This window comes from Magallana gigas, chromosome 9, assembly GCF_963853765.1.
Source record: "Magallana gigas chromosome 9, xbMagGiga1.1, whole genome shotgun sequence".
Lineage (NCBI taxonomy): Eukaryota > Metazoa > Mollusca > Bivalvia > Ostreida > Ostreidae > Magallana > Magallana gigas.
The window spans coordinates 46,112,502-46,128,719 of NC_088861.1; the positions used below are offsets into that span (position 1 = coordinate 46,112,502).

The window sequence follows — 16,218 nt, forward strand, 5'->3', positions numbered from 1 at the left end:
CTTCTCAGAAACTAATCAGCAAGATGATTCTTTATCATTGTTAAAACTTTGGCTCCAGGACAATTCTTCGGCCTCACAAGAAGGTTCAGAGTTTGATGTAGCTAAATATCCCATATATAAACAATTGTAAAGGATCTTTTTGAGAACTGCAATACTCAACATGTGATATGACTATAGAATTGAAGCAGGCAGCTATTTTTTCATTAGAATCTTTTTGTATTACTGTATTGAGTTATTGCCCTTGATTTATTGATTCTTGATTATTTTAATTAATGCATCCACTGTTAACCAATTATTGTGATGATTATTTTTATACAATAATAAATATTCAATGTATATAAGTTGTTCTGCATAAGAAGTTTTGGGTAAGGCCAGATTATTTTGTTTATTTTTGATTTCCAATTTTTAGATACTAGGAATTATTTTAGGTTGGCACATATATAGGGACAGTGTCTATTGCATTTTGATGAGCGACTGTTTGGGGTTAAACTTGAACAGGTATGGATAGATTGAGTGTGTACACATCCTTGCTCTATCTAATCTATGTGTTTTCTAACCTTCGGTACAAAGTGTGCGGTCATTCCTGCCCTGTATCGCATTAATACAATTGTGCAGTCATATCTGCTTGTATTGGTGGTGGTAGTGGCGGAGCACTAATGTATGGTCATCCATGCTGGTGTTCAGGCCTTTCTAGCCACTTGCGGCACTCCCTGCTTGCGTTAAGTTGAGCTGTTGGTGCAAGTGTGCGGTCATCCCTGCTTGCGTAAACGTTGGTACCTGTTGAGTTGCGTAGGTGTGCGGTCATCCCTGCCTGCGTAACTTTGAGTCCCTATATATGTGCAGGAGCGGTGATTAAAGTCTGCTCTTGTAAATATTGGCAGCAATCAGGGCTATCCGAGTTCCAAGGGGGAAAAATGGATTTTATTTATACAGGATCTACATGTATTATTGTACATTGTCCAGATTGTTTGTTTTATGACTCCCTGTAGCTGACTTTATCATACCTATTGTTCCTCAGGTGAGCGATGTGGCCCATGGGCCTCTTGTTGTACATGACACCTTTTTTTACTTACAGACACTTAATTAAATTCTAACTGGTAGCTAATTAGGTATAATTTCTGATGTAACATAATGTTAGAATATAGCACTTGTAAATCATCTTTTTAGACGAAAAATTGCAACACTTAACGGTCTCTAAAAAGAAATTGCATTGTTCAAATTTGAATAAAAATTTAGCAGTATGATTGACTGATTGTCATGACCGGCCAGTAATTAAATTATTTTAAAATAATGATGAAAATTTGACCGTGGGTTTGAGATTATTAGTATATATGACGGATGTGAAAATTGATAAAAATCCTAAATAATGTAATCACATTTGACCTTAAACCTTTTGATATGACCTTGAAATTTGATAGGCATAAAATCTGAACACTGCATGGTGATGGTTGTGTTCAAATTTGTAAGTCTTTACTATCACTATATGAACGGAACACAAGTTGCTCAATTTTAAATGATACAAGGCTAAATTGCACAAAAATCAAACGAACACCATTCAAATGTAGTTTCATGGGCGTTTCCTCTTGTTTTACAAGATAACATTTATTTGATTCAAAATCATTTCGATATTTGATATCTGTTACTGTATACATTTAAATATATTATAATATTAATATGAAAACCTCTATAGTTCAGACAGATACAACTATAAGTTAATGCACAGTTAGCCTGAATAATGAATACCGTTATATATTTAGTACAAGAAAAGTTAGAAACTCCAATATTAAAGTTGGGGATTTAAGGGGAAAATCACAACCTGGCACCAATACACGTTTGTAGAAAATCAAATCAAATATGTATACATATTTGATTTGAAATATAAATATATTTAAATATATTTACCCCCCCCCCCCCCCCCAAAAAAAAGTAGCTATTTTGAAGATACGAGTTATGCCTCTTGGCGTAATGGAATATTACATTACTTTATAACAGATTATTAGTTTGTTAGAACAAATTAAAAATTTGTTAAAACAAATTGATAACTTGTAATAAAAAAAATCAATAAAAAATACTGCTGCGGCCTGTAATATAACATGCTACGTGCATGTATCAGTTGTTGTGATTACGTAATATTGGTTACGTAATGTAACGTAAATAAAAATATCCAGTTTTAAAATTTAGAATTTATTAAAGTTCAAAATCACAATTAAAGAAACATCATTTTAAAAAGAAATCCAAAGTGAGAGTGACAAATAATTATCAATCCCGCATGTCTCATCTTTGACAACTCCTCCCCTTTTTCTATAAAGGACCAATGAAATAACTCCAAGATGGAACCAAAATTTGGGGAACGCTCAAAGACATAAATTCTCAAAACAGGATACAGGAGGGAATTACTATAATAAATTCAAAGACACGCAAGTCTTAAGATCTGACCATCAATCAGATAAACGAAAATAAACAAATGGCAATAAAGTCTATGCCCCACGTCCCTGTCGTAGGAGGTGGAAACGGGTTATGCCGGCTAACGGGGCTATGCCTGCAGCATGGGGCCAGTCACCCCTTCTGCGGTGAACACTGACTACAGAAACAGACACACAGAGAAAAGTATTACCTGGTTCACCAGTAGGTAACATCAGAAATGAAAGCATGACGTCTAGTCAGGAAAATCATCAGAGAACTACTAGACTGAGAAGCTACCTTCTGAGACCAAACCGCAACATCAACATAGCAGCATGGAACGTGCGGACTATGTTTGAAACTAGCAGATCAGCACAGATCGCCAAAGAGATGAAGCAATATGATATCAGCATTCTTGGCATAAGTGAAGCACGTTGGACAGGCTCTGGAAAAATAACTTGTAATAGTGAGACCATCATCTACTCAGGCAAGGATCAAGATCACCAGAGTGGCGTAGCAATAATGATGAGTAAAGAAACATCAAAGACACTGATAGAATGGTACCCTGTGAACGACAGAATACTGTACGCTAGGTTCGATTCCAAACACATCAAGCTCAGTGTGATTCAGTGTTACTCGCCAACCAACGATGCTAATGATGATGAAAAGGACACTTTCTACAATCAACTTCAGAGCGTGCTACATCGAACACCGAAACACGATATGGTGATAGTTATGGGAGACCTTAATGCTAAAGTGGGAAAGGATAACACCGGCAAGGAGGCATGTATGGGAGCACATGGCATTGGACAATTAAATGAAAATGGAGAACGTCTACTAGACTTCTGCGAGATAAATGGACTAGTGGTCTGCAACACAATCTTTGCACACAAGGACATTCACAAGTACACATGGGTTTCGCCAGATAAGAGAACAAAGAACCAAATAGACTACATCATGATCAATAAGAGGTGGAGGAGATCAGTTATAGATGCTCGGACGTACAGAGGTGCAGATATTAACAGCGATCACATACTCTTACGTGCCAAAATACAACTTAAGTTAAAGGCAACGAGGAAAGTGCAAGGACGTAGGAAGTTTGCAGTGAATAAACTTAAACAGCTAGAGGTAAAGGAAGCCTTTAAACTGGAACTGAGGAACAGATTCTCTGCACTAGAGACCATGAATGATGAAAACAACATAGACGGAAAGTGGGATAATATCAAGGACTGTTTTACTTCCGCTGCAACTGACACATTGGGATATAGGAAAAGTGTGAAAGAAGAATGGATAACATCAGATACATGGACTCTAATATCAGAGAGAAAGAAGATCAGATCTAAAATATTAGACTGTAAAGACAACACAGAGATGGAATCCTTGTCAAAGTCTTACAGAGACAAGGACAGAGAGGTCAAGAGGAGTGCAAGACGTGACAAACGAAAACGCATAGAAGACAGTGCCTGTAGAGCTGAGGAAGCAGCAAGGACTGGAAATATCCAAGAACTCTATAAAATTACAAAAATGATGTCTGGAAAATTTACCAACAATTCAAGTGTTGTGAAAGACCATCATGGCAACATTCTTTCCAAGGACAGCGACATCATGAAAAGGTGGGCAGAACATTTTAGATCAGTTTTGAACAGAGGAGACCCATGCCAACCACCAGACATTGACAACGAAAATGTAACAGAACTTGACATTAGTGTGGAGGAAATAAGCCTAATGGAAATACAGAAAGCAATCAGGAAAATGAAAGACAACAAGGCTGCAGGAGTAGATGACATCCCAGCAGAATTACTAAAAGCAGACATTGAAGCAACATCTATTGTTATGCACAACCTTTTCCAAGATATTTGGAGAACCACCAAGATACCATCAGATTGGAAAAGTGGAATTATTATAAAACTTCCAAAAAAAGGAGATAAAACAGAATGCAACAACTGGAGGGGAATCACACTTTTACCAACAATAAGTAAAGTTTTTACCAGAGTTCTCTTGGACAGAGTAAAACACCAAGTTGATGCACAACTTAGAAAGGAGCAAGCAGGATTCAGACCAGGTAGATCATGCTGTGACCAAATCTTTGTATTACGAAACATCATAGAACAGTCAATAGAGTGGCAGTCCTCTTTATACCTCAACTTTGTTGACTTCGAGAAGGCCTTCGACAGTGTACATCGGGAAAGTTTATGGAAACTCCTAAGACTGTACGGACTACCACTGAAGATCATTAACATCATTAGAATACTACATGAAGGATTTCAGTGTAGTGTGATGGTTGACAAAGGCCAAACCGAGTGGTTCCCAGTAACATCAGGGCTGAAACAAGGCTGTATGCTATCACCTCTACTCTTTTTAGTGGCCATAGACTGGGTCATGAGAGAATCCACCAGAGACCAGAATAACGGCATTAGATGGAATATGGGAAACAAACTGGATGACCTAGATTATGCCGATGACCTATGCCTTATCTCTTCCACTCATCAGCATATTCAGGAAAAAACAACCAAACTGCACACAACATCTACAAGCCTAGGACTTAACATCAATTTAAAGAAGACCAAAATAATGAGAATAAATGCACGGAACAAGAACTCCGTACAAGTAAATGGAGAGCCTTTGGAAGATGTAGACACCTTTACATACCTGGGCAGCATTATAACAACATCAGGAGGTACGGACGAGGATATTACATCAAGAATTAATAAAGCCCGTCATGTGTTTGCCATCTTAAAACCAGTATGGACATCCTCCTATATGACCACAAGAACAAAACTCAGGATTTTCAACAGCAATGTAAAATCAGTATTGCTATATGGCTCAGAATGCTGGAAGCTCCGGAAAGACCTCACAAAGAAACTGAGAGTATTCGTAAACCGATGCTTACGGTCCATATTCAAGATCAGATGGCCAAAAGTAGTATCTAATAACGAACTCAGAGATATGGCAGGTCAAGAAGACATATCCGTGGAAATCGCTAGAAGGAAGTGGAGATGGATCGGCCATGTGCTCAGAAAAGACCAGCACGACATTACCAGAGAAAGCATCTTCTGGACAGCTGATGGGAAAAGGAAAAGGGGTAGGCCTAAAACAACATGGCGAAGAACAGCAGAGAGTGAGCTGAAAAAGATAGAGCTAACATGGAAAACAGTGGTGGCAAAAGCAAAGAATCGGACTGGGTGGAGAGACTGTGTGGCTGCCTTATGTGCCACCTGGCATGAAGAGGCCTAAGTAAGTAAGTAAAATAAACAGGGGATCACTGTGAGAAATGGATAAGGGAGAGGAGGGAGATGTCAACATGAGAGATCACAAACAGATGCGGCAATGTATTTCTAAAATGATCAAACAAATTAAATTTCAAACATAAAATACCACTCGGTCTACAAAAGGAAATTAATTCAATATGAATGAAATATATAAAAATGTTGTCTTTATCAATAAAATATACGTATGTATATAACATCCGCCCCGAAAAAAAAATTGACATTCAATTTTAGATATAAAAAAAAATTGATAAAGACAATAAAATCATACTGCAAAAACATTAAAAAAATAAACATTACTCACCATATAAAAACACAAAACTCAAGTCCTAACGAATTAAACCAAATCAATGCCGGTCCAGATAGATGGAGATGGAAAGCTGCAACACGTCTATCATCAGTTGTAAGATTTTGGTATATACAAAATGATTCGAATTCCATAAGAAAGTTTTTGCCATTTTCGGAACTAAATCCACTGAATTTTTTCAAAGATACTTTGTCCGAAATTGATGAAACATTGTTTCCTCGTGAATAATTTAGTGAACTTCGAGGATTGAAGACAGGAGTGTCATCTAGCCCTGCTTCCATATTGATAACAGTTGGAGGTGTACTAAAATCACTGTTTAGTCCTCGTACAGGCGTAAACATTGTTTTGTTTTTTTTTTAACTCAATAAATTAACGCAAAAATAGTCCAAAAGAAGCACAATACGAATTTAGATTCTCCACCATGTTTTGATTACGTAATATTGGTTACGTAATGTAACGTAAATAAAAATATCCAGTTTTAAAATTTAGAATTTATTAAAGTTCAAAATCACAATTAAAGAAACATCATTTTAAAAAGAAATCCAAAGTGAGAGTGACAAATAATTATCAATCCCGCATGTCTCATCTTTGACAACTCCTCCCCTTTTTCTATAAAGGACCAATGAAATAACTCCAAGATGGAACCAAAATTTGGGGAACGCTCAAAGACATAAATTCTCAAAACAGGATACAGGAGGGAATTACTATAATAAATTCAAAGACACGCAAGTCTTAAGATCTGACCATCAATCAGATAAACGAAAATAAACAAATGGCAATAAACAGGGGATCACTGTGAGAAATGGATAAGGGAGAGGAGGGAGATGTCAACATGAGAGATCACAAACAGATGCGGCAATGTATTTCTAAAATGATCAAACAAATTAAATTTCAAACATAAAATACCACTCGGTCTACAAAAGGAAATTAATTCAATATGAATGAAATATATAAAAATGTTGTCTTTATCAATAAAATATACGTATGTATATAACACAGTGTTACCAAAGGCCGGGTGGGTATGGTCGACTGGTGGTCTGAGAAATGTATTTGTTTGGCAGGGATTCCGACGCTTATACAGTATTTACGGTAACTTAATTAACTGTGAATCTTACACAAATCGTTTTCATTATCCTGATTGATTGGGTGGGGTCCGGATGGTCTGACCCACCCTCCCGGCTCTAGGTCTGTTTCTGATGTTTTCAAAGCTTAATTATAGTTGACTGCCTATAAATCAGATATGATAACCACACCAACTTTAATATAAATGTTAGTTTTAGGCAATTTTGTAAAGGAACATTAAAAAACCAATGGGGGGAGGGGGGGGGGCTACCGTATATTTCAAGATCGGGCTCGGGGTACAATTACAAAAAGTCGTCTGGAAGATGCAGCTGCAGATGGACAATTTAAAAACTGGTAGATCTACTTTATATTTATATGATTATGGTTCATTTTTAATTTCAACAATAATGTCATTTACAAAAAATTACCGTCCGTTGTTGTCATACCTGTACTTAGACATAGCAGTCAGAATAAGTCTACATGCCTTCAGAGACATAAATAACATGTTATGCTTCACGGGCCCTGGAAGTTATTGTAAATATATTGCGTGTGCATGTACTTTTTTATACATGCACATGCACATGCAATATATTTACAATAACTTCAAGGGCCCGTGTTATGCCTTATAAAAAAACCCCGAATGTTTCTGATAAAGATGAAAGCTATATAGGCCTATATAAAATAAACATGTCAGTCCTCCAAAGTTTCTTCACTGAATCATGCAAACTTGTTTTGAAAAAGATGATAACTCAACATGTATAAATAGTTTCTTTGAATCAACAGTTTGATGGCATGCGCGGATCCAGAAAGAATTCCCAGGGGATCCGAGGGATAACGATATGTTTGCCGGGAGGAGAGTGGATGGGGAGTGCAAGGTGGAAGTAACTTCACAATGTGAATTTCAGAAGTTCAAATTTTAAATTAGAAAGTATAAAGTCTGAGCTAGGACCCCCCCCCCCCCCAGTCTCCCACAGGGGGGATCAGATCAGTATACAAATATTTATTGCCTGATCAGTCAATAGACCAAAATATTTTCCCTTGGTGCAGGGAACAGCTCATTGTGTTCTATTGCCCAAGGCCAATGGCCTAACAGCAGAGGGCAATTATATAGGATATAGTGAGAGCTGTTCCCTGCACCAAGGGAAAAATTTTCTGGTCTATTGACTAGTCATGCAGGCATATAACCAAAAGTGTTTTATTACCTAATTACATTTTTAGTATTTAGGGTTCACAAATGTATATTACAGAAGGTTTTCATTGGTTTTCATTGCATTATGCTTTCTAGATCAATACATAGATGTGCGACGTTACATATAAATTTGAATCCTCGATTGGTTTTTCCGAAGCAAATACCTTGCTGCTCCAATGTAGATTACAGTCTATTGACCAGTTGTATGATTGATCAGTTTAAATGGTTAAGAAAAACTTAATACACATGCAAAATAGTACACAATTATTTAATGCCTGAGCCGTCAATAGACCAGAATATTTTCCCCGAGGTGGACGGGCCAGCTCAGTGTGTTCTATTGCCCGAGGTCAACTTAAACATAATTAAGTGATCTTATAATCTTGTAGCAATTAAACTTTTTTTTTCAAAATACAGTGCCGGTCCAATAGATTGCAGTCTATTGACCGGCAGTTCAATAGATCACTTTCAAACCTAAATACACATACAAAATAACAAAATATACGAACATATTTAATCTGTAATAAAACAACAAAATCCTTTTGATTAGGTAATAAATGAAATTATTACCTAATCAAAGGGATTTTGTTGTTTTATTACAAATTAAATATTCTCGTCTATTTTGTATGTGTATTCAGGTTTGAAGGTGATATATTGAACTGCCGGTCAATAGACTGCGATCTATTAGACCGCCGGTCAATAGACTATGATCTATTGGACCGCCGGTCAATTAATAGACTGCGATCTGTTGAAACGACAACGTATTTTGGAAAAAAAGTTTAATTGCTACAAGATTAAAAAATATCTTTTTTATGTTTTTTTACTATTGTTCTTAAAATTTATCTTTTAGATCATCTTGGTATTGATTAACAATGACCCGACTGCATAATTGTATAACCTTCGAAATTAGAAAGAGAGAGAAACTTGTTAGATACTATATGTATTAATTTAATCGTTTAGATATATGATATTGTTTGATTCACAAAACATTATTTCTCTGATAAAAGTTTTATTGATTATAGCTCACAAAATTCATACATAGCATAATCATGTATAAAAAACTTATTCTTATTGTCTAAATACATTTTCAGGAAAAAGTCCGATTAGATCCATGCACGAAATAAAACACTCAAAGAAAAAACCAGAACATTAAATTAGGACCTGAAAATTTTGGATGTGGATTTTCTGAAGTTTTGAACATTCAGCAGAGAAAACAAGGTTGATAGAAATCACGAACGACTACTCTATTTCTTAAGATCAAAGGTAAGTAATGATGATAATTAAGGTCTGACAATATTAATTCTGATTGGGTTAATATACCTGTACCACTCCTCTTTATAAGTAATGGGCCTCAGTCCCTTTGTGGCCTAGCTCGCTCCATTGCTGGTAAAGAATTGAGTGCTATACGTCCATTAACCTTCGTCATTAATACATGTTCATGTAACTAAAAGTTTGCTCAGATATGATAACCACATTTAAATTAAACATATAGAGACCATTGCCTTTTTTTATGTTAAAAACAAAGACTGTTTCACATGTTATAGATAAACTGTCAACAATAGTCAGCTACATGTATGTATTAGTAATATAAAAGGAACAATTTAAATTGTTTTGGCATTCAAACGCACATAGTTTGAGAACATAATATGCATGTACTGGTAATATAACATACAAAATTTGTTTGTTTCATAAAAAAAATGGCGTTTAAACACACATAGTTTGAGGACAAATGTAATGATTATACTCATGATGAAAGCCTACATGTTTTACACAATACAGTCAACAGTCAGTGTGGTTACATCTGATAGATATGGTCAAGTTGTTTACATGTGATACAATTGTTACATACAACATATGAAGATAGTGATCGTTGTATCAAAAACTGACATGACTCGTAACACATATTATATATATTTTATCTGTAAGGACACATACCTATATACAATACAAACACACAATGTATTCTCATCTAATGTACACAGTATGTTCAGGCGCAATGTAAAACAGTTCTTTAATACTGGTAATATTTACACAGTATATAATTATACTAGCTTAGTTTGTTTGATTACATTTTATTCATTGCAGTTAATTGATTTACATGTTATATTGTATTTTCTTCACTTTACCTGTGTGGTACTCAGTCACAAAGAGGTTGTCTCTGGTGTCCACACATAAACCATGTGGATACTGTAAATGACAGTTGTCAATGTAGCGGAGGAACTGTCCGTCCTGATCCAGGATGTGGATACGGTGGTTGTTATCGTCTGCTGTCAGGATCCGACCCTGGCTGTCTGTTGTGATGCCGCATGGATAGAATGATCCCTTGGTAGTAGAGGGAGGACCAGTGTAGGTAAACCGGAGTTTCCCGGCCTGATTGACCACCACTACTGCACGGGCGTCATAGTCTGACACACAGATATCTAGGTTCCTGTTCTCACTGATGTATTTAATGCCACCAGATGAATAGAGAGGTTGTCCTTTGTCGTCGTACTGAATACTTTGTTTCTCTGTGGAGCCAGAGTAACACACAACTTTTGTTTGTTTATAATCATCACTGTTCATGACAACCAGGAGGTCACCAGAGGAGGTACTACAGACACTGCGAGGTTCCCACCCCTGTAGTCTGATCACTGTCTGTATCTGTGTATTCTTCACTATGTTCACAGTTCTATCTTTGTAATCAGTATAAACTAGATCCCCACTCTTTGTCACTGCTATGTCGTATACACTGTTCCCTGACTTGGTTTGGACTGACTTCACTAGTTCCCCCTGCAGGTTGTAGAGACTCATCATCTTATTATTATAACTACACGCCCAGATTTCTTCATCACTGTCACAAGTAACACTGGTTAGATACTTAGGACTTCCATACTGTGTCTGTATGGTGGAGATGACCCGTGGCTCATCAAGCAGTGGTCTGAGAGGAGAGGATCCAACTTCTGAGGTTTCCATGGTGTAGCCATGTTCCTCTGTTGTAATGGAGAATGCTGACAGGGAACCAAATTGTTGGTAAAGTTGTTCTGGGTTAATTTTCTGAGGGGTGAAGTTTGGTAGAGAAACTGTGAGTTTAGGAGGCAATCTTCTGAATTCAGCAATCCTGGATTTGTAGGCAGAGACACGGCTGACATCATTGGAATCCAGTATCTTCTTAAGATCAGCAATGCTCTGTGTGATTTCAGAAATGGTGCGTGTGATTTCATCTTCCTCTTTGTTTAAGACAGCCAGGTGTTTGGCGTCCATTTCATCAAGATCAGATTTCATTTTCTGTATAATGGTGTTTATTTCTCTGTGCCAGACTTCTCCATGTTTGTCTATTGCTGATGTTAATTTCTGGGAGTTTTTACTCAGATCAGCTTTCTGAACTGGGATATTGGATGCAATCTCCTTGTATTTAGGATAAATCAATTTCTCCAATTCTTGCAAATCTTTTTGCAACTTTTCTGTTTTGCTTTCAAAGGTTTTAAGAATGTCAACTTGTATATGTCCTAAATGTTTTTTAGAAGAAATACATTGTACACAGATAGGAATGTCACATTGTTCACAGTGGAGTTCACATTGTTTGGTGGGGTGTTTCCTACACTTGGGATAGTTCAGGGTGGTTAGATACTGTTTAAGTGGCACCACTTTATGGACTTTAGAGGAATCAGAGAAATGTTCCTCTACACAGTCTTTACACAAATTTATATGACAAACTTCACAGTACATGGGGGCCACAGAGTCCTGACACAGGATGCAGCGTACAACATCCTGGGCGCTGTTCCTGGGGTCCATGGTCAGGGATACTTTTCTTTACTATCTAGGGGGATAGGCATTTATCTGAAAGGAATTTTGGACATATGAATACATGTATTATCAAAATTACATGAATAAAATGAAAGGTAATATACATCAAATCAATATTTTATGCAGTACATTTCATATATTAATTTATACCATTACATGCTATTGCACTGTTTTTGTTGGTGGAACTTATCTATCAACAACAGTTTTAACTAACTTACCGGTAAATGTTTTTTAAAATTTGATGAAACTGTCAAATTAATTATAAATAAGTCACTTGAAGAACTTACTCAATTCTAATCCATTTACAAAACATCACAATCCAACATGGCGGGTTCTGGGCGTTTAATCTTTGTCCCTGGTCTCCCAGCTACCCGTGGGATTTAAAGGTTGCAACATTCTCTGTCCACAATCTACATGTAGATGACAAATTCTTGGTCAGTACAATGTGGTTAATTCTAAGATATTGTTCAAAATCAAAGAAAATAACAACCAAAATAAATTAATATATTAATTAATTTATAATTACTGGTACATGTACATGTATATGAGTATGGCCTTATTCATTAATACAATATATATTTTTACTAGCCACAAGCCTCCCCCTGGAAAATAATTACTGTTACATGTACATGTATATGAGTAAGGCCTTATTTATTAATATAATGTATATATATACTAGCTACAAGCCTCCCCCTGGAAAAATAATTACCGGTCATAGAAAGAGAGTTAGATATATTTATATCACTCCAGTTGATCTAAAAAAAAGACATACCTGCATGTTCGAAGGATTCCAGAGATTACTTTTACAAACAACTTCAGAACCACAATGTTATAGTATTGAAAAACTTCAATCCAACATGGCGGGTCACAGGTGTTTATTGTTCCTGGTCCACCTACCTGTATAGGATCACGTGATTCAGACGTAAATGTCAGGTAGACACCTGTAATATGACAAGGACAGATAAATTAGATATCCGAGTACTCTAGAATCTAGGTCACACATTGTTAAAAGGTTTAAATGTAAACAGTATTTTACAGAAAAACAGTATAAAACATTCAGTTTAGGTTTTGTATTTTTTTTTATGAACATAACTCCTCTTTAAAAAAAAAAATTCTTTAACTTTGTGTGTTGGGGGGGGGGGGATGTGTATATAGGAATGTAGGCATCAGACTGATCCTGCCCCCCCCCTTTCAGTTTTTCTCGGAGCAGATATTTTTCTTAAATTTACATATTAATTGAATTATAATGGAGTCCCCCCTTTTCGGGAAATATGTGAAGAATTGAATTGAAGATAAGGAAATTAAGAGTAAAATTGAAGTTGAAGGTAAGGTAATTAAGAGTGAAATTGAAGTTGAAGGTAAACCGCCACCCCCCCCCCCCCCCCACTAGGATTTTCATGATTTTGGGATTCATTTTTTTTTCAACTTTGCTTGTCAACCCCTACTCATTACAATTATTTTACCTGATTTACGCCAGATCACGTAAATGTAGTTTTAAGAGCATTGTTGTATGTTTATAGATACCATACCAGATGAGTTCAATATACCTGGTAGAACATTTTTAACAAGAGCTTGGACTTTGGGTAGTTGTGACAAACAGCATGTGACATAACATTCATGGATATTATTTATATATCATCATCAACAGCATCATCATCCTACAGTTCATCTATACTTTACATGTTCATCTTTAGAAACAGACTACTATCCCTGCCTTTTATGCACCTATCAAGTAATCATTATTTAATTATGCCCCCCTTTCGAAGAAGGGAGGGCATATTGCTTTGCTGCTGTCTGTCGGTCGGTCGGTCCACCAACAGTTTCTGTTCATTTTCTTCGCAGAGGGATGAACATATTGAAATGAAATTTGGTATACAGGTTTATCATGATAATATCTAGTCAAGTTCGATATTGGGTACGATCAAGCAATTTTCGACAGAGTTATGGCCCTTGGACGTAGAAAAATTCTAGTTTTTTGCAGTTTTCGCTCATTTTTTGCAGAGGATGAACATATTGAAATGAAATTTGGTATACAGGTTTATCATGATACTATCTATGTCAATTTTGATTTTGGGTATGAGAGAGCAATTTTCGACAGAGTTATGGCCCTTGGACTTAGAAAAATTTCAGTTATTGGAAGTTTACATTCATTTTCTTTGTGGATGTTTCCAAGGGAGGGGGGCATACGTGTTTCACAAACATCTCTTGTTACCTATTCTAGTGGCTTCTGATATTTTATAGCCTTATGTCATTTCATCTGTATGGTCACTTACGGACACGTGGATATGATCAGTTGGTTTACTTGTTTTTATAATTTTCCCGCTCTAACTGACCAAGTATTCTTAGGAGATAGACCTGTTTTCTTCAAGAGATAATTTAACCTATTTATTTATTTGATCAACATTTTGGAAGTGGTCATTTATAGTAAGTATTCTATATTTGGTATTCTTGAATTTTGATAAATGATTTGATCAAGTAATAATGATATTTTCTGTTAATTGTTACATTTGGCTAATTCTACTTTTTGAGGTTACAATAGAGAGGTTTAGCAGACCAATGGGTACGCGTACTTGTACGTGTAGGTTACAAGTTCCAGTTCACATTACTTTTCTTGTTTAGCAGTTAATTGTAACGTGTACCTGTACGTGTAAATGTTTTAATGTAATTCTGGATATCCTCTTCTACTAAGCTTAGAATTTTAGTCACAATCGAAAATTGAGAATTCTGCATGTGTTAATTTTATTATACATCATTGTTTATATATTATGTATATTTTTATTTATCACAGATGAATAAAATAACAGAGCCATATATTGCATTTTGGAGGAATTAAATTTCCAATAACATGTTAAATTTTAATAAAAATTTATGTTTGTTGATATCAGTATTCGCATTAGATATTCAGCCTTAAGATAAATATTAAGCATATTTGTTAAAATACATAGCCAACAAGGAAACAGAAGCGACAAGTTCTAACTTACGGGTACTTTGCAATTTACACGTATGTTTATTCGGGTACATAGTGTAGAAATTCGTCATTACACAAACTGATGACGTAATGCACATGTTTTGTTCATGTGTACACGTACGCGTAGACGTTGATTTACTATTTTTAACCTCTCTATTATTTCTGAAAGAATGTATTTTATAAAGTTTCCCTGGCCAGTAATTCATAGTTTTGATATCTAAGCTATATTTTATTTCTATTATATGTGAAAGGTTATTTATTGTTACATATTTAATACTTGTAGTTAGAGAGTACCATTATAATATCAATATGCTGCCAATATTAATTGCAGCAGCTATACTGCACATGCATGTGAAACCTTGTTCCATAAACAGGTGATCATTGCAAAGTTATATTTTTATGTTTGTTATATGTATCTTGAAATAATGTAATCTTCAAAGGAGTTACATTGAAAGTTTATGTTTTTCATTTAATTAAATATTGATATTGATAAGGATATAGATCATATTTCTATATTTTGGTAAAGTGTGTTCAAGGGCAGTAACTCTAATTGACCCTGAAAGTATGATACATTATAATCAGAGTTATCCTTCTTTACAAATAGTTTGATAGTGATTATGCTGAAACTTATTGTAAACATTGATCATTGTTATGCTGCATGATACAATGTATCTATCAATTATATTACAGGGTTTAATCCTTAGATTCCTTAATCAAGTAACCGAATAAATAAAGAACCCGGCCCGAAGTGGACTTGTTTATTTTTGGGACAACCCAATACCACATTGACATAAGAAAAATATCATTTTAGCTAAGTCCAACCAAAAGTCCAAGCTATAGGTCTTCTTAAAATGGTTCTAAGAATCATGCAGATGTGGATAAATACATATAGGTATGCGCACGCATACACACACACACACACACACACACACACACACACACACACACACACACACACACACACACATCTATCAGAATATATACTTTTTGCCCGAGTCAAATTAAGTGTAATATATGTCTAATTTATCAAACATTGATACTATTCAAAACTTACAATTAACAAACTTCCAGATCTAACAAATGTCAACCTACTTTTACTATTTGGGTCTCCCAATATTAGCGATAATGATAATAAATATATTTTGTTATATGGTTCAAAAATTTATCATCGGCAGTAAACGATTTCAGGGTACCTAGTGTAACCTCGACACTTTTTCTACTTAATGATATTTTCTAAAAATATAAA

At 35.5% G+C, this 16,218-nt stretch overlaps 2 protein-coding genes across 2 annotated transcripts in view; one reads left to right on the forward strand and one right to left on the reverse strand.

The window, feature by feature from the left end:
* LOC117691618 (DNA-directed RNA polymerase III subunit RPC2-like) overlaps positions 1 to 16,218 on the forward strand; it is a 73,142-nt gene that overhangs the window by 25,611 nt on the left and 31,313 nt on the right. The gene's annotated exons all lie outside the window — the stretch shown is intronic.
* LOC117691620 (tripartite motif-containing protein 2-like) lies at positions 9,924 to 12,927 on the reverse strand. Its single transcript, XM_066070884.1, has 3 exons — positions 12,777 to 12,927; positions 12,292 to 12,414; positions 9,924 to 12,037 (listed from the first exon to the last, which is right to left on the reverse strand). The coding sequence occupies exon 3, from the start codon at positions 11,990 to 11,992 to the stop codon at positions 10,316 to 10,318; it is 1,677 nt and encodes a 558-aa protein (XP_065926956.1). The 5' UTR covers positions 11,993 to 12,037; positions 12,292 to 12,414; positions 12,777 to 12,927; the 3' UTR covers positions 9,924 to 10,315.

Coding starts and splice junctions, on each gene's coding strand:
- LOC117691620 (XM_066070884.1), bottom strand. CDS start 11,992: ATGGACCCCAGGAACAGCGCCCAGGATGTTGTACGCTGCATCCTGTGT.